General features: G+C 34.3%; 1 protein-coding gene across 1 annotated transcript in view; it reads right to left on the bottom strand.

The window, feature by feature from the left end:
• fkbp10b (FKBP prolyl isomerase 10b) overlaps positions 1-20,117 on the bottom strand; it is a 33,667-nt gene extending 13,550 nt beyond the window's left edge. Inside the window, exons 1-8 of the mRNA XM_083903341.1 lie at positions 19,864-20,117; positions 17,410-17,555; positions 16,351-16,540; positions 16,004-16,149; positions 14,402-14,591; positions 14,147-14,292; positions 13,492-13,681; positions 13,269-13,411 (exon numbers count right to left, since the gene is read on the bottom strand). Of these exons, the coding sequence (XP_083759467.1) occupies positions 13,269-13,411; positions 13,492-13,681; positions 14,147-14,292; positions 14,402-14,591; positions 16,004-16,149; positions 16,351-16,540; positions 17,410-17,555; positions 19,864-20,060 (1,348 nt within the window). The 5' untranslated portion in view covers positions 20,061-20,117. The remainder of the gene's footprint in view (positions 1-13,268; positions 13,412-13,491; positions 13,682-14,146; positions 14,293-14,401; positions 14,592-16,003; positions 16,150-16,350; positions 16,541-17,409; positions 17,556-19,863) is intronic.
• Positions 20,118-20,713: the final 596 nt, after the last annotated feature.

The raw sequence follows: 20,713 nt of genomic DNA, 5'->3' as shown, positions 1-20,713 counted from the left end.
AACGTCATACTATACTATGTAGTACGTCATACTATACTATATCTCCAATATGTGACCATTTTTGGAGAAAAAAAAATTGGTCCAAAATTGGACAAAAACGACATACTATACTATGCCGTCCAAGATCTGACAATTTTTTTGAAAAACGTTTTTTTGGTCCAAAACTTGACAAAAACGTCATACTATACTATGTAGTACGTCATACTATACTATATCTCCAATATGTGACCATTTTTGGAGAAAAAAAATTTTGGTCCAAAATTTGACCAAGATCTGACAATTTTTTTGAAAAACGTTTTTTTGGTCCAAAACTTGACAAAAACGTCATACTATACTATGTAGTACGTCATACTATACTATATCTCCAATATGTGACCATTTTTGGAGAAAAAAAATTTTGGTCCAAAATTTGACCAAGATCTGACAATTTTTTTGAAAAACGTTTTTTTGGTCCAAAACTTGACAAAAACGTCATACTATACTATGTAGTACGTCATACTATACTATATCTCCAACATGTGACCATTTTTGGAGAACAAAAATTTGGTCCAAAATTGGACAAAAACGACATACTATACTATGTCGTCCAAAATCTGACCATTTTTTTGAAAAACGTTTTTTTGGTCCAAAACTTGACAAAAACGTCAAACGAAACTATGTAGTACGTCATACTATACTATGTCTCCATAATGTGACCATTTTTGGAGAAAAATAAATTGGTCCAAAATTGGACAAAAACGACATACTATACTATGTCGTCCAAGATCTGACAATTTTTTTGAAAAACGTTTTTTTGGTCCAAAACTTGACAAAAACGTCATACTATACTATGTAGTACGTCATACTATACTATATCTCCAATATGTGACCATTTTTGGAGAAAAAAAATTTGGTCCAAAATTGGACAAAAACGACATACTATATACTATGTCGTCCAAGATCTGACAATTTTTTTGAAAAACGTTTTTTTGGTCCAAAACTTGACAAAAACGTCATACTATACTATGTAGTACGTCATACTTTACTATATCTCCAATATGTGACCATTTTTGGAGAAAAAAAATTTGGTCCAAAATTGGACAAAAACGACATACTATACTATGTCGTCCAAAATCTGACAATTTTTTTGAAAAACGTTTTTTTGGTCCAAAACGTGACAAAAACGTCAAACTATACTATGTAGTACGTCATACTATACTATATTTCCAATATGTGACTATTTTTGGAGAAAAAAAAATTGGTCCAAAATTGGACAAAAACGACATACTATACTATGTCGTCCAAGATCTGACAATTTTTTGAAAACATTTTTTTGGTCCAAAACTTGACAAAAACGTCATACTATACTATGTAGTACGTCATACTGTACTATATCTCCAATATGTGACCATTTTTGGAGAAAAAAAATTTTGGTCCAAAATTTGACCAAGATCTGACAATTTTTTTGAAAAACGTTTTTTTGGTCCAGAACTTGACAAAAACGTCATACCATACTATGTAGTACGTCATACTATACTATATCTCTAATATGTGACCATTTTTGGAGAAAAAAAAATTGGTCCAAAATTGGACAAAAACGACATACTATACTATGTTGTCCAAAATCTGACAATTTTTTTGAAAAACGTTTTTTTGGTCCAAAACTTGACAAAAACGTCAAACGAAACTATGTAGTACGTCATACTATACTATGTCTCCATAATGTGACCATTTTTGGAGAAAAAAAAATTGGTCCAAAATTGGACAAAAACGACATACTATACTATGTCGTCCAAGATCTGACAATTTTTTTGAAAAACGTTTTTTTGGTCCAAAACTTGACGAAAACGTCATACTATACTATGTAGAATGTCATACTATACTATATCTCCAATATGTGACCATTTATGGAGAAAAAAAAATTGGTCCAAAATTGGACAAAAACGACATACTATACTATGTCGTCCAAGATCTGACAATTTTTTTGAAAAACGTTTTTTTGGTCCAAAACTTGACAAAAACGTCATACTATACTATGTAGTACGTCATACTATACTATATCTCCAACATGTGACCATTTTTGGAGAAAAAAAATTTGGTCCAAAATTGGACAAAAACGACATACTATACTATGTCGTCCAAAATCTGACCATTTTTTTGAAAAACGTTTTTTTGGTCCAAAACTTGACAAAAACGTCAAACGAAACTATGTAGTACGTCATACTTTACTATGTCTCCATAATGTGACCATTTTTGGAGAAAAAAAAATTGGTCCAAAATTGGACAAAAACGACATACTATACTATGTCGTCCAAGATCTGACAATTTTTTTGAAAAACTTTTTTTGGTCCAAAACTTGACAAAAACGTCATACTATACTATGTAGTACGTCATACTATACTATGTCTCCATAATATGACCATTTTTGGAAAAAAAACTTTTGGTCCAAAATTTGACAAAAACGACATACTATACTATGTCGTCCAAAAACTGACAATTTTTTTGAAAAACATTTTTTTGGTCCAAAACGTGACAAAAACGTCAGTCTATACTATGTAGTACGTCATACTATACTATGTCTTCAAAATGTGACCATTTTTGGAAAAAAAACTTTTGGTCCAAAATTGGACAAAAACGACATACTATACTATGTCGTCCAAAATCTGACAATTTTTTTGAAAAACGTTTTTTTGGTCCAAAACGTGACAAAAACGTCAAACTATACTATGCGGTACGTCATACTATACTATATTTCCAATATGTGACCATTTTTGGAGAAAAAAAAATTGGTCCAAAATTGGACAAAAACGACATACTATACTATGTCGTCCAAGATCTGACAATTTTTTGAAAACATTTTTTTGGTCCAAAACTTGACAAAAACGTCATACTATACTATGTAGTACGTCATCCTGTACTATATCTCCAATATGTGACCATTTTTGGAGAAAAAAAAGATTGGTCCAAAATTTGACCAAGATCTGACAATTTTTTTGAAAAACATTTTTTTGGTCCAAAACGTGACAAAAACGTCAGTCTATACTATGTAGTACGTCATACTATACTATATTTCCAATATGTGACCATTTTTGGAGAAAAAAAATTGGTCTAAATTGGACAAAAACGACATACTATACTATGTCGTCCAAGATCTGACAATTTTTTTAAAAAAACTTTTGGTGCAAAATTGGACAAAAACGACATACTATACTATGTCGTCCAAAATCTGAATTTTTTTTTGAAAAACGTTTTTTTGGTCCAAAACTTTACAAAAATGTCAAACGAAACTATGAAGTACGTCATAAAATCTATGTCTCCATAATATGACCATTTTTGGAAAAAATACTTTTGGTCCAAAATTGAACAAAAACGACATACTATACTATGTTGTCCAAAATCTGACCATTTTTTTGAAAAACATTTTTTTGGTCCAAAACGTGACAAAAACGTCAGTCTATACTATGTAGTACGTCATACTATACTATGTCTTCAAAATGTGACCATTTTTGGAAAAAAAACTTTTGGTCCAAAATTGGACAAAAACGACATACTATACTATGTCGTCCAAAATCTGACCATTTTTTTGAAAAACATTTTTTTGTTCCAAAACGTGACAAAAACGTCAAACGAAACTATGTAGTATGTCATACTATACTATGTCGTCCAAAATCTGACCATTTTTTTGAAAAACTTTTTTTGGTCCAAAACGTGAGAAAAACGTCAGTCTATACTGTGTAGTACGTCATACTATACTATGTCTTCAAAATGTGACCATTTTTGGAAAAAAAACTTTTGGTCCAAAATTGGACAAAAACGACATACTATACTATGTCGTCCAAGATCTGACAATTTTTTTGAAAAACGTTTTTTTGGTCCAAAACTTGACAAAAACGTCATACTATACTATGTAGTACGTCATACTATACTATATCTCCAATATGTGACCATTTTTGGAGAAAAAAAAATTGGTCCAAAATTGAACAAAAACGACATACTATACTATGTCGTCCAAGATCTGACAATTTTTTTGAAAAACGTTTTTTTGGTCCAAAACTTGACAAAAACGTCATACTATACTATGTAGTACGTCATACTATACTATATCTCCAACATGTGACCATTTTTGGAGAAAAAAAATTTGGTCCAAAATTGGACAAAAACGACATACTATACTTTGTCGTCCAAAATCTGACCATTTTTTTGAAAAACGTTTTTTTGGTCCAAAACTTGACAAAAACGTCAAACGAAACTATGTAGTACGTCATACTATACTATGTCTCCATAATGTGACCATTTTTGGAGAAAAAAAAATTGGTCCAAAATTGGACAAAAACGACATACTATACTATGTCGTCCAAGATCTGACAATTTTTTTGAAAAACTTTTTTTGGTCCAAAACTTGACAAAAACGTCATACTATACTATGTAGTACGTCATACTATACTATGTCTCCATAATATGACCATTTTTGGAAAAAAAACTTTTGGTCCAAAATTTGACAAAAACGACATACTATACTATGTCGTCCAAAAACTGACAATTTTTTTGAAAAACATTTTTTTGGTCCAAAACATGACAAAAACGTCAGTCTATACTATGTAGTACGTCATACTATACTATGTCTTCAAAATGTGACCATTTTTGGAAAAAAAACTTTTGGTCCAAAATTGGACAAAAACGACATACTATACTATGTCGTCCAAAATCTGACAATTTTTTTGAAAAACGTTTTTTTGGTCCAAAACGTGACAAAAACGTCAAACTATACTATGTAGTACGTCATACTATACTATATTTCCAATATGTGACCATTTTTGGAGAAAAAAAAATTGGTCCAAAATTGGACAAAAACGACATACTATACTATGTCGTCCAAGATCTGACAATTTTTTGAAAACATTTTTTTGGTCCAAAACTTGACAAAAACGTCATACTATACTATGTAGTACGTCATCCTGTACTATATCTCCAATATGTGACCATTTTTGGAGAAAAAAAAGATTGGTCCAAAATTTGACCAAGATCTGACAATTTTTTTGAAAAACATTTTTTTGGTCCAAAACGTGACAAAAACGTCAGTCTATACTATGTAGTACGTCATACTATACTATATTTCCAATATGTGACCAATTTTGGAGAAAAAAAATTGGTCTAAATTGGACAAAAACGACATACTATACTATGTCGTCCAAGATCTGACAATTTTTTAAAAAAAACTTTTGGTCCAAAATTGGACAAAAACGACATACTATACTATGTCGTCCAAAATCTGAATTTTTTTTTGAAAAACGTTTTTTTGGTCCAAAACTTTACAAAAATGTCAAACGAAACTATGTAGTACGTCATAAAATCTATGTCTCCATAATATGACCATTTTTGGAAAAAATACTTTTGGTCCAAAATTGAACAAAAACGACATACTATACTATGTTGTCCAAAATCTGACCATTTTTTTGAAAAACATTTTTTTGGTCCAAAACGTGACAAAAACGTCAGTCTATACTATGTAGTACGTCATACTATACTATGTCTTCAAAATGTGACCATTTTTGGAAAAAAAACTTTTGGTCCAAAATTGGACAAAAACGACATACTATACTATGTCGTCCAAAATCTGACAATTTTTTTGAAAAACTTTTTTTGGTCCAAAACGTGAGAAAAACGTCAGTCTATACTGTGTAGTACGTCATACTATACTATGTCTTCAAAATGTGACCATTTTTGGAAAAAAAACTTTTGGTCCAAAATTGGACAAAAACGACATACTATACTATGTCGTCCAAGATCTGACAATTTTTTTGAAAAACGTTTTTTTGGTCCAAAACTTGACAAAAACGTCATACTATACTATGTAGTACGTCATACTATACTATATCTCCAATATGTGACCATTTTTGGAGAAAAAAAAATTGGTCCAAAATTGAACAAAAACGACATACTATACTATGTCGTCCAAGATCTGACAATTTTTTTGAAAAACGTTTTTTTGGTCCAAAACTTGACAAAAACGTCATACTATACTATGTAGTACGTCATACTATACTATATCTCCAATATGTGACCATTTTTGGAGAAAAAAACATTTGGTCCAAAATTGGACAAAAACGACATACGAAACTATGTCGTCCAAAATCTGACCATTTTTTTGAAAAACATTTTTTTGGTCCAAAACGTGACAAAAACGTCATACTATACTATGTAGTACGTCATACTATACTATATTTCCAATATGTGACCATTTTTGGAGAAAAAAAAATTGGTCCAAAATTGGACAAAAACGACATACTATACTATGTCGTCCAAGATCTGAAATTTTTTTTGAAAAACGTTTTTTTGGTCCAAAACTTAACAAAAACGTCATACTATACTATGTAGTACGTCATACTATACTATATCTACAATATGTGACCATTTTTGGAGAAAAAAAGAATTGGTCCAAAATTGGACAAAAACGACATACTATACTATGTCGTCCAAGATCTGACAATTTTTTTGAAAAACTTTTTTTTGGTCCAAAACTTGACAAAAACGTCATACTATACTATGTAGTACGTCATACTATACTATATCTCCAATATGTGACCATTTTTGGAGAACAAAAATTTGGTCCAAAATTGGACAAAAACGACATACTATACTTTGTCGTCCAAGATCTGACAATTTTTTTGAAAAACGTTTTTTTGGTCCAAAACTTGACAAAAACGTCATACTATACTATGTAGTACGTCATACTATACTATATCTCCAATATGTGACCATTTTTGGAGAAAAAAAAATTGGTCCAAAATTGGACAAAAACGACATACTATATACTATGTCGTCCAAGATCTGACAATTTTTTTGAAAAACGTTTTTTTGGTCCAAAACTTGACAAAAACGTCATACTATACTATGTAGTACGTCATACTTTACTATATCTCCAATATGTGACCATTTTTGGAGAAAAAAAATTTGGCCCAAAATTGGACAAAAACGACATACTATACTATGTCGTCCAAGATCTGACAATTTTTTTGAAAAACGTTTTTTTGGTCCAAAACTTGACAAAAACGTCATACTATACTATGTAGTACGTCATACTATACTATATCTCCAATATGTGACCATTTTTGGAGAAAAAAAATTTGGTCCAAAATTGGACAAAAACGACATACTATACTATGTCGTCCAAGATCTGACAATTTTTTGAAAACATTTTTTTGGTCCAAAACTTGACAAAAACGTCATACTATACTATGTAGTACGTCATACTGTACTATATCTCCAATATGTGACCATTTTTGGAGAAAGAAAAGATTGGTCCAAAATTTGACCAAGATCTGACAATTTTTTTGAAAAACATTTTTTTGGTCCAAAACGTGACAAAAACGTCAGTCTATACTATGTAGTACGTCATACTATACTATATTTCCAATATGTGACCATTTTTGGAGAAAAAAGAATTGGTCTAAATTGGACAAAAACGACATACTATACTATGTCGTCCAAGATCTGACAATTTTTTTGAAAAACTTTTTTTGGTCCAAAACGTGACAAAAACGTCATACTATACTATGTAGTACGTCATACTATACTATGTCTTCAAAATGTGACCATTTTTGGAAAAAAAACTTTTGGTCCAAAATTGGACAAAAACGACATACTATACTGTCGTCCAAAATCTGAATTTTTTTTTGAAAAACGTTTTTTTGGTCCAAAACTTTACAAAAATGTCAAACGAAACTATGTAGTACGTCATAAAATCTATGTCTCCATAATATGACCATTTTTGGAAAAAATACTTTTGGTCCAAAATTGGACAAAAACGACATACTATACTATGTTGTCCAAAATCTGACCATTTTTTTGAAAAACATTTTTTTGGTCCAAAACGTGACAAAAACGTCAGTCTATACTATGTAGTATGTCATACTATACTATGTCTTCAAAATGTGACCATTTTTGGAAAAAAAACTTTTGGTCCAAAATTGGACAAAAACGACATACTATACTATGTCGTCCAAAATCTGACCATTTTTTTGAAAAACATTTTTTTGGTCCAAAACGTGACAAAAACGTCAAACGAAACTATGTAGTATGTCATACTATACTATGTCTCCATAATGTGACCATTTTTGGAAAAAAAACTTTTGGTCCAAAATTGGACAAAAACGACATACTATACTATGTCGTCCAAAATCTGACCATTTTTTTGAAAAACTTTTTTTGGTCCAAAACGTGAGAAAAACGTCAGTCTATACTGTGTAGTACGTCATACTATACTATGTCTTCAAAATGTGACCATTTTTGGAAAAAAAACTTTTGGTCCAAAATTGGACAAAAACGACATACTATACTATGTCGTCCAAAATCTGACCATTTTTTTGAAAAACATTTTTTTGGTCCAAAACGTGACAAAAACGTCAAACGAAACTATGTAGTATGTCATACTATACTATGTCTCCATAATGTGACCACTTTTGGAAAAAAAACTTTTGGTCCAAAATTGGACAAAAACGACATACTATACTATGTCGTCCAAAATCTGACCATTTTTTTGAAAAACTTTTTTTGGTCCAAAACGTGAGAAAAACGTCAGTCTATACTGTGTAGTACGTCATACTATACTATGTCTTCAAAATGTGACCATTTTTGGAAAAAAAACTTTTGGTCCAAAATTGGACAAAAACGACATACTATACTATGTCGTCCAAGATCTGACAATTTTTTTGAAAAACGTTTTTTTGGTCCAAAACTTGACAAAAACGTCATACTATACTATGTAGTACGTCATACTATACTATATCTCCAATATGTGACCATTTTTGGAGAAAAAAAAATTGGTCCAAAATTGATCAAAAACGACATACTATACTATGTCGTCCAAGATCTGACAATTTTTTTGAAAAACGTTTTTTTGGTCCAAAACTTGACAAAAACGTCATACTATACTATGTAGTACGTCATACTATACTATATCTCCAATATGTGACCATTTTTGGAGAAAAAAACATTTGGTCCAAAACTGGACAAAAATGACATACTATACTATGTCGTCCAAAATCTGACCATTTTTTTGAAAAACATTTTTTTGGTCCAAAACGTGACAAAAACGTCATACTATACTATGTAGTACGTCATACTATACTATATTTCCAATATGTGACCATTTTTGGAGAAAAAAAAATTGGTCCAAAATTGGACAAAAACGACATACTATACTATGTCGTCCAAGATCTGAAATTTTTTTTGAAAAACGTTTTTTTGGTCCAAAACTTAACAAAAACGTCATACTATACTATGTAGTACGTCATACTATACTATATCTCCAATATGTGACCATTTTTGGAGAACAAAAATTTGGTCCAAAATTGGACAAAAACGACATACTATACTTTGTCGTCCAAAATCTGAATTTTTTTTTGAAAAACGTTTTTTTGGTCCAAAACTTGACAAAAACGTCAAACGAAACTATGAAGTATGTCATACTATACTATGTCTCCATAATGTGACCATTTTTGGAAAAAAAACTTTTTGTCCAAAATTTGACAAAAACGACATACGTCGTCCAAAACGTATGTCCAAAACTTGACAAAAACGTCAAACGAAACTATGAAGTATGTCATACTATACTATGTCTCCATAATGTGACCATTTTTGGAAAAAAAACTTTCGTCCAAAATCTGACCATTTTTTTGAAAAACGTTTTTTTGGTCCAAAACGTGACAAAAACGTCAGTCTATACTATGTAGTACGTCATACTATACTATGTCTTCAAAATGTGACCATTTTTGGAAAAAAAACTTTTGGTCCAAAATTTGACAAAAACGACATACTATACTATGTCGTCCAAAATCTGATTTTTTTTTTTGAAAAACGTTTTTTTGGTCCAAAACGTGACAAAAACGTCAAACGAAACTATGTAGTACATCATACTATACTATGTCTCCAAAATGTGACCATTTTTGGAGAAAAAAAATTTGGTCCAAAATTGGACAAAAACGACATACTATACTATGTCGTCCAAAATCTGACAATTTTTTGGAAAAACGTTTCTTTGGTCCAAAACTTGACAAAAAACGTCATACTATACTATGAAGTATGTCATACTATACTATGTCTCCATAATGTGACCATTTTTGGAAAAAAAACTTTTTGTCCAAAATTTGACAAAAACGACATACTATACTATGTCGTCCAAAATCTGACCATTTTTTTGAAAAACGTTTTTTTGGTCCAAAACGTGACAAAAACGTCAGTCTATACTATGTAGTACGTCATACTATACTATGTCTTCAAAATGTGACCATTTTTGGAAAAAAAACTTTTGGTCCAAAATTTGACAAAAACGACATACTATACTATGTCGTCCAAAATCTGATTTTTTTTTTGAAAAACGTTTTTTTGGTCCAAAACGTGACAAAAACGTCAAACGAAACTATGTAGTACATCATACTATACTATGTCTCCAAAATGTGACCATTTTTGGAGAAAAAAAATTTGGTCCAAAATTGGACAAAAACGACATACTATACTATGTCGTCCAAAATCTGACAATTTTTTAGAAAAACGTTTCTTTGGTCCAAAACTTGACAAAAACGTCATACTATACTATGCAGTATGTCATACTATACTATGTCTCCAAAATGTGACCATTTTTGGAGAAAAAAATGTGGACCTTTTTGCATTTAATGATAGTATAGTGGAGAGAGACTGGAAATATGAGGCAGAGAGATGGTGAATGACAGCTTTGGGCGGGATTCGAACCAGGGTCATCTGCAGCAATGACTAGAGCCTCAGCATATGGGCCCGGTGCTCTACCAGCTGAGCCACCGCTCCCACTTTGGTCCAAACTTTGACAAAAACTTTATATCATACTATGTAGTACGTCATACTATACTATGTCTCCAAAATGTGACCATTTTTGGAGAAAAAAATTTGGTCCAAAATTGGACAAAAACGACATACTATACTATGTCGTCCAAGATCTGACCATTTTTTTAAAAAACGTTTTTTTGGTCCAAAACGTGACAAAAACGTCAGTCTATACTATGTAGTATGTCATACTATACTATGTCTTCAAAATGTGACCATTTTTGGAAAAAATAACTTTTGGTCCAAAATTGGACAAAAACGACATACTATACTATGTCGTCCAAAATCTGACCATTTTTTTGCAAAAATTGTTTTGGTCCAAAACGTGACAAAAACGTCAGTCTATACTATGTAGTACGTCATACTATACTATGTCTTCAAAATGTGACCATTTTTGGAAAAAAAACTTTTGGTCCAAAATTGGACAAAAACGACATACTATACTATGTCGTCCAAAATCTGAATTTTTTTTTGAAAAACGTTTTTTTTGGTCCAAAACTTGACAAAAACGTCAGTCTAAACTAATTTTGGACAACATACTATACTATGACATTTTTGACCAATTTTGACAATTTTTGGCCGACATACTATACTATGACGTTTTTGACTATTTTTGGCCGACATACTATACTATGGCGTTTTTGACCAATTTTGTACGACATACTATAGCATGACGTTTTTTTTTACCATCTTAGGACAACACTTTACTATAACGTTTTGGAACGATTGTGCACAACACACGATAATGTTTGGACTAAAGGTAGAAATTTTAGTTGGCTGAGTGGTCTATGAGACTGACATTCGGGTGCCAACCGCCCACAGTGATTGTCGGTTCAAATCCCACCCGGGACAATGTAAACAACATTCTAAAGAGATCTCTGATGACATTCTATGGTATGACTGTTTGGTCATATCTTGGACACGTTATGATGTTTTGACGACATACTATGACGTTTTTGACCAATTTTGACCATTTTTGGACGACATACTATACTATGAAGTTTTGACCAATTTCGACCATTTTTGGACGACATACTATACTATGACGTTTTGGATCCAATTTTGACCATTTTTGGACGACATACTATACTATGACGTTTTTCACCAATTTTGACAATTTTTGGACGACATACTATACTATGGCGTTTTTGACAATTTTTGGACGACATACTATACTATGGCGTTTTTGACAATTTTTGGACGGCATACTATACTATTGCATTTTTTACCAATTTTGACCACTTTTGGACGACATACTATACTATGACGTCTTTGACCAATTTTGACCATTTTTGGACGACATACTATACTATGGCGTTTTTGACCATTTTTGGACGACATACTATACTATGACTTTCTTGACCAATTTTGACTATTTTTGGACGACATACTATATACTATGGCGTTTTTGACCATTTTTCGACAACATACTATACTATGACGTTTTTGATAATTTTTGGACAACATACTATACTATGGCGTTTTTGACCATTTTTGGACGACATACTATATTATGATGTTTTTGACCATTTTTGGACGACATACTATACTATGACGTTTTTGACCAATTTTGACCATTTTTGGACGACATACTATACTATGACGTTTTTGACCATTTTTGGACGACATATCATAGTATGACTTTCTTGACCAATTTTGACTATTTTTGGACAACATGCTATAGTATGACTTTTTTTGACCATTTTTGGACGACAGACTATACTATGACGTTTTTTGACCAATTATTAATATAGTGTGCCGTATAAAATGTGACAAAAGAGTAATAGGTTATTTTGTCGTCTAAAATTTGACAAAAAAAGTCATAGTATATTATGTTGTCCAAAATTTGACAAAAAAGTTATACTTTTGTATTTCGTCCAAATTTGACAGAAAGGTGTGACATTTATTTCAAAATGTCAAAATTATGAAACTAGAGAAATCAGAGAACTCGACAATTACTAGATTATTTTATTTGAAATAACCATACCTTGGAACCCTAGTTATGCCATTGCTAAAGCTATTAAAGCATCAGTGTGTATGATTTAGTGGCATGAAGTTGTATAGTGCAACCAATATGCAGTAACACAGTCTAAAGTCAACAAAAACACAAAAGTTGTTAGTTTTAGGTGTAATAGTTTGCAAAAATACATTTAGTTTTTGATGGTCAAATGGTCTTGCGTTTTCTATCACACATCTTTGATACCCAGGAGTAATATAGGGTTGCAAGAGACATTGGCATGTAGACTTGGAGTGTCGGGACTCAAACCTACAATCTTAAAGTTAAAAGACGACAGTCTAGCCTCTTAAATTCTACATACTGGACACTCTGGAAATCTACATTTATGACAACAAACTCCAGTGTTTTGGATGTGTCCCTTGTTAAATACTATTGAAACCTGATTAATGTGTGAAGTTTGTTGAGGTTGAACACTCACCTCCTTTTTCTCCGTGGCCCAGATGTGGAGGTACCGTCACCAGCCTCCTCTCTCCTACACACATTCCCCTCAAACCCACGTCCAGCCCGTCGATAACTTTGTCCGCCCCCAGCACGGCGTCCTGCATGTTCTCATAGTCGTGTCTGAACACAAAGAGTTCAAATGAACGGGTACAGGGCAATAAATATTAACGTTGATCTATATATGTATTTGTGTGACTCACGAGGAGAAGAGCAGCGTGCCGTCCATCAGTGAGCAGTTGTAGTGATAGTGGACGCGGTCGTGCTCCGCAGTGGTGTCGTTGCACACTTCGGGTTTGTGGGTGACCTGGATGCCCACGGTGTCGTTGGGGTTGTGGAAGTCGATGATATGAACGTCAAAGACAAGCACGGTTGAGGGAGGGATGACGTCACCTGTGATGATGCAGGTTTCATCTTTTTGGTAACTTGTGACGCTTTCATTAAACTCCATTACAAGGTACAGTGTTTTTCAGCTGAACAAAATAATGTACATCGTAATGTACAAAACCAGGTACAAAACCTCTAACATCAGATCCAATATAACAGGTTAATAATAAAAAATGATACACAATTGCTTGACTTAAATACTTACAGGTCTGTCTGCATTAGCACTTTGTGAATACACTGCAGTGTGCTTATATATTATTAATAAAAGTTAATATACAGACTGAATGTTGAATACAGAAAGTCATCAAAAAACAAGACAATTAAACTTATAATAATAATAGGTTTGCCAAGCACATATTGGACACAAGGTTTAGTGTGAGATGGAGGCAGATGATCCGCTGTGGTGACCCCTAAAGGAAGAAGCTGAAAGAAAAAGAAGAAGTCCACTCTATAGATTTCATAATAACTCACCTGCTCCTTGTTCTCCATAGGCCAGGTGAGGAGGGATGATGACTCTTCTTCTCTCCCCAACACAGACTCCGAGCAGAGCCTGGTCCATGCCCGAGATCACATACCCCATCCCGATGTAGGTGTTGTACGTGCTGTTCCTCTGGTAGCTGTGGTCGATCACACAAATAAAACCTCATTTTAAAAGCCAAACGCACAACAGAAATCTATCTAAATAAAGCGAGGACCAAGAGTTGCAATAATAAGACCTGAGCTCACCTGGTGTCAAAGGCGACTCCGTTGAGGAAGGTGCCGTTGTAGTGGTACCTCATGTAATCCCCGACCACCGACTTGCGAGTGCATGCCTCAGGCACCACCTGGTTCTCAATAGTGATGGTGTCCTTTGGGTTATGAATGTCCACCAACAGGACGTCGTACACCAGGGTCGCCTGGGAGGGAATCTCTGTGCCTGGTGAACAGGAAGAGGAGAAACACAATGACACTTGAAAGGTCAGGTGTTTGATACAGTGGGAGTTTTATTTTTGTTAAAGGGGTCATATTATACCCTATTTCTCCAAGTTAACCTAGTTCCCTGGTGTCCTAATGAACATGTCTGTGACATGCTTTGGTCTAAATACCATAAGGATGAAGCAGCACAGCAGTTCAATCACCCTGCTAAAACAGCCCTGTTCAGAACACTATGTTTAGTAGTATCGCTTTAGGTCCACCTTAAAAAAAGTACAACGAGACTTAAGGGACAGGAAATCAGCCACAGTGGCTACTGGGTGCTAGTTAGCATTTGGAAAAGTGATCATTTGCAGGCTCTAGCCGGCTGTCATATATAACATGTATCCACTGGACAGATAAATCCTCTGAGGCTGGAAGTTTGTGTAGGACTCTGTGCTGCACTTTGGAGCCAAGAATAGAACTTTTCACAGACTTCTGGTTTTCAGATACCATTGCCCTCGCCAGCACTCTCACGTGTTTTACGGACAAACCGGAGCTCCACGAGACAACAATTCCAGGATTTAGCACATTATGACGTCCCAATGACTGTGGAAGTCAACATCGTGTGTTTTATCACCCGTACTTAGACTGAGGAGGACCACAAACACTTGAGTCATCTATTTCACACTTTGGCAACTGATAGGGCTTCCAGAGACCCAAATGTAAGGATTTGAATGATTTAAAACATTTATTTTGCATAATATGTCCCCTTAAATTCAATTAATTTATAACTGTTGTTGCCAAATAAAAGCAATGTTAATTTTAGCCAAATATAGCCTTGTCTTACAGTCATGAAAAAAGGTCAATATTTCCACATTAAAGGTATAATTAGCGTCACGTATAGTCACAAGGGGAAACAGGAAAAAAAAATGTTTTAGCCCCCTATTTAACTTAAATAAGGGTCACCTAACAAAATCTATGCCTGGTTAAGTATATGATATCTTAAGAATAAGTTTGCTGCTGTATGTCACCGTTATTCATCTTTTTCTGACTGGAAACATAAATATTTGAAAACCTCTCACTTTCCCGCACCAAAGTCCATAGAGATAATCTGCGTTTTTAGCTTGCAGGGACACAGAGCTACTGGTCTACTGTTGCCTTGTTTAGTAAATGTGTGTCACGTCAGTGAATCTGAAGAAAGGATTTCAAACACAGAAGTCACACATTTATACATCGGAACTTGCCGACAGAGGCAGCAATGGATCGACAACTCCTGTGTGCCTGGGGGTTGATTTTCTTTGGTGCAAGGAGTGAGTGAGTTTAAAAAGTGGCAAAAACTTTATTTTCCATGAAGAAAAAAAGGAACACAAAGGGGGGAAAAAAAAAACATATAAGTCTTTGTTTTCTTTCTCATTTCCTGTCATTTGTACTCACCGGATCCCTTCTCCCCGTAAGCCTTGAAGGGCGGGATGACGATATGTCTTGTCTCTCCCACACACATGCCCAGCAAACCTTCATCCATGCCCTTGATCAGCCAACCCTCACCCACTAAGGAGTTTTGGGTCTGCTTCCTGGTGTAGCTACGTAGGGCTCATACAAGCTCAAAGTCAAACACAAGGTCACACAGACAACACACCTGGGTGACACAGTACAAAACACACAAGAGCTGTCATTCGGATGGTGCTTCATCACACGTACACACACACACTTGATTGTGTATGGTTTGTGTTTCATAAACAGATCATTCAGTTCATACATACATACGGCAAACCACAAGTCACCTGGAGTCAAAGATGGAGCCGTCGAGCAGGGTGCCGTTGAAATGGTAGCGCACAAAGTCCGTGCGCATCACAGAACGTTTGCAGTCTTTGGGCGTGTTGATGGTTTTGGTGACGACCAGGTCGGCTCTGTTCCACAGATCAACCAGAAGGATGTCGAACACCAGAGTGGCATCAGGAGGAACCACATCACCTGGAAACAATGGGATAATAATACATTTACATACAGTTACAGTTCAAATTTTTACCACAGCACGAGTGTAAATTCTTCTGGCATTTGTTTTCATATACACCCTCATTAATACTTTTTTAAACTTGATTCTCACATTATTTTAATAAATAAATAAATAAATAAAAAGTCAGTATAAACAGGGTGTGTGTAAATGCTTCACTGTTATGGCTTCACTGCTTTGAATTTGAGTTTTCCTTTCAAATTATATCTCTAAAACTTTGTGTTTTCAGGCCTTTGTGAAGTTTCCCTTCCAGTGATAGAGTTGTAAGTAAAGTATAGTCATTCAAATCCGAGAGTAAGTTAATTTTATTCACTTTATAGCATTTTATTCGACAATTTAGTTTTTAAAGGTTATCGACTGCTATTAAAATTTTTAAGTTGACGTCAAACCTGTACACAGTTACAAAATAATCAAAATTAGTCAAAATCCGGATATGAAAGTATAAAAAACGTTTATTTATCCTGAGCTGGTGCTTCTGAAGGCGAGATACAGACTAGTATCTTATGAGCTTATAAATCTAATTATGAGATATACATTGAAATTATGAGATATAAAGAGCAGGAATTACAGGATAAGTCATATTTATGAGATTAGAAGTTCAAATGAAATAAAAAAATGATAAATGGTCAAAAATATTAAATTAAAGTCATAATTATGATAAAATGTCTTAATATTCTCATATGTTTTACACTTTTATGGTCCTTTCCCTGCTTGACAATGCAGCCATAATGAGAAAAGTCTCAAATAAACCTCCCACATTTTAAATGTACCTTAAACCTGTTGTCAATGCAGATTCACTTTGTTTATGACTTTTTTATTTTTATTTTACCTGCACCGGTGCTTCCATAGGCCAGGTGAGGAGGGACGGTGACTGTCCTGCGCTCATTCACACACATGCCCTGCAGACCTTTGTTCATGCCCGCGATGAGCCGACCCTCACCAATGAGAGCCACCTTAGCGTCACCTTTCTGACGACTGTGGAGGAAAACAAGAGGAGGTGACAAAGTAAAGAGCCTGTGGAACTACAGCTGCAGCTGCAGGGAATATAAAGCCAACACTATCGTATGAAAGGACTTTAGGGCCTTGGGCAAAAGAGACCTGGAGGAGGGGGGGCTACACTTTTTACTGCCTTTTATTAACTGTAATTGATTGCACAATAAAAAAAAATATTCCGTTAATCTGTTTATTTCTAAATTGATGTATTAATCTGTTATCAGTATTCATTCATACTTTATATTTTAAAGGTTGAGTGCATAATATTTTGATTTGGCAGAAACAGAGGCCGCCATTTTGGACCACACTGTTTTTACAGTAGCACTGACGTTATATATAGTAGCTTTAAAGGTCCAGTGTGTAACATTTTTTTTAAATTATTATTATTGGCGGAAATTGAAAATATAATAAAACTACACATAAATATGTTGGTATAAATGTATATCAGAATCAGAATTGGTATTTATTGCCAAGTAACATACAAGGAATTTGACTATAGATTTTGTTTCTATTTTTACATTACAAAATATTCGCGTTAAGATAAAACAATTTGTTTTTCGTAGCCTTAGGTCCTCGCTGTTTCAGAGGACGCCACCTTGTGGCGCCATGTTTCTACTAGCTCTGCACAATGTGGTTAAAATCAAAGCAATAAATATTATGCATAGTGATTGACATTTTTGGCTTCTGTCAACTTGAATTTAATCTAAAGAACAATCTACATTACCGAATTCCATTTTGGCACATCATTTATATCGACATAGATCTGGACATTGCACTTGGTCATAATGCGATTTTGATTATTTTGCGATTAATTGTGCGTATCTAAAGCAGCACAAACGGACAAACCAGCCACAGCTTGTTTTTCCATCGTTCAAAGTAGGAGTCAACAATGCAAACAAAGAAGAATGCCATCTTCTTTGGAATGTGAAGGCCACTGTAGATCTCTGACTTGTGAAAGAGAGGGGGTTTATCACCGTTAGGTGTCGCTAAGTACTGCATTCCGCATCTGTGATGAGCTGCTTTGTATTTCTGCATGTGCGTACAAGCCAGCGGCTCCATTCATTCTAAACGAGGGTCTCTGTCAGTCTATCGCTCCACACATGCACACGCAGTCTTATAATCTGACTCTAGAGCTGTGATTTCTCACCAGGAGTTCATTTGCATTTCCTCATATTATTTGAGTGCTGACCGGTAAACGTGTGGCACCTCCTCATCTAATCTAAAGAAAAAGTTTCCATGGTTACCGTCTTCTTCGTTGACTCTTTTGGACAAATCAAGACGGTGCCGTAAACTTAACGGCAAAGTGTGCAGATTTATCCGTGCTGGAACAAGCAGAATGTACGACTTGGGGCCAAATTCTTACACTGTTCCTTTAAGAAAACTAGGGCTGCTAATCTGTGGATTATTTTCTTGATGAATCGATTACTTATTTGTTCTGTAAAAAAGAAAATCATTATCAGAATATGCAAATATTGGCTTTAAAATGTATTATTGGATATCGGAAAAATGCCAAGATCTGCTGATATGACCAATGACTAAAATAGTAGGCTGAAAAAGCAGCTAACTCCTTGACCTTTATGCTAGCGCCCCCTACAGCTATTATTTTTTAATGCTTTTTTTATTTATTTTTGCACAATAAAGATATTTTATATCCACATCTGCTGCGACATATGTATGAAAAATATTATGTTAATTTCACTGCAGAGGAGACCAAATGAAAAAAAGAAAGACATATCGGTATTGTTTATTGGTCCAAGTACTCCCGATATATCGGCATATCGGCAAAATGTCCAACATCGTGCATACTTACCACAAACTATTGAGTTTGAATGAAGCTGAAAAATCAAGTTTGAATTATTTAAACATATATATTCTATCAAACTAATACATTAAACTGGTGAACTTACAACACGAAACAGTCAATAAGAACATAATAACTGATGAGATAAACTGTAAAAATCATTTTGTTGGTTTTTTTTTTTTTCAGCTACCCCCCCTTTCTCAGTTTGGGGCCCCAGGGCAAATGCCTGCCCTATTAGATTTAGGACGCCCCTGTCCACAGTGGCCTGTACTACACACTAAACTTGTTATAACGTGCAAACTCCTCATCTGATAGTTTTTACATAACTGTGCATCAGTGTTTCTGCGGCACAACAGAAGGCCTGTGTGTGTGTGTGTGTGTGTGTGTGTGTGTGAGCTACACTGAGCTTCAAATAAACTACGGTTAAATCAAATAAAAACCACATAAAGTGTGATAAATTTGAGATAATGAAGCGAAAACCAATCTCACCTGGAGTCAAAGGCTTTGCCGTCGACAAACGTGGCGTTGTAGTGATAGCGGACAAAATCTCCGTCCTTGGTTTCTCTGCCGCACTCAGCGGGGATGAAGACTCTGTCCACGACTACATCTCCTAACACTGGACTGGGGTTACAGTCCACACAGCAACGAGCAGAGAGCAGGAAAACGAGCAGGCGACAGGAAAACATCTTCAAACAAAGTCAAGTTAAAAAAAGAGAGAGTTTAACAATAAACAGTGCAACAGTTTTTCCACGAAGAAACGGAGAGCGCTGACGCGGGGCCGGGGCTGCAGCTGAGGGGCAGAGAAGTTGAGAGACTGAAGGCTGTAAACGTGGACAATCTCCAGGCTCCTCAGGCTGTGGGAAGACTCTTTTTTTTTTTTTTTTTTCACCTTTTTCCTTTTTTCTTTTTTTCCACGGAGAATGAGTTGGAAGTGGGATGCGCCCCTTTTTCAGAAACTCACCACAATAAGACACGAGAAGCACTTCCGTTTGTAAAAGTAAGAGAAGTAAGAGGAAGTCAAATGAAGTGACTATTGAAAAAGGGTTGTTATTTTTAAAATGAGCGACATATGTATGGAAGCCCATATGTGCCAGTAAAGGAAATAATTCAAATGATATAAAGAAAATATAATAATATGATATAACGTCGTCACATTATAAGACATAACTATGAGATAAGGCATCATTGTAATTATTAGATAAAAAAAACCAACAACGATATTTTAAAATAAAAAGTCAAAATTAAGTCCAAATGATGGGATGAAAAAGCTGAAGTTTAGGTAAATCACAGTTATGAGATTAAAGATGAAAACATTCGAAATTGAGATTAAAACACATTA

The sequence above is a fragment of the Microchirus variegatus genome (genome assembly GCF_963457635.1).
Source record: "Microchirus variegatus genome assembly, chromosome: 17".
NCBI lineage: Eukaryota > Metazoa > Chordata > Actinopteri > Pleuronectiformes > Soleidae > Microchirus > Microchirus variegatus.
Note: the sequence above shows the minus strand (reverse complement) of the source record. Positions and strands in the feature narration are given on the sequence as shown.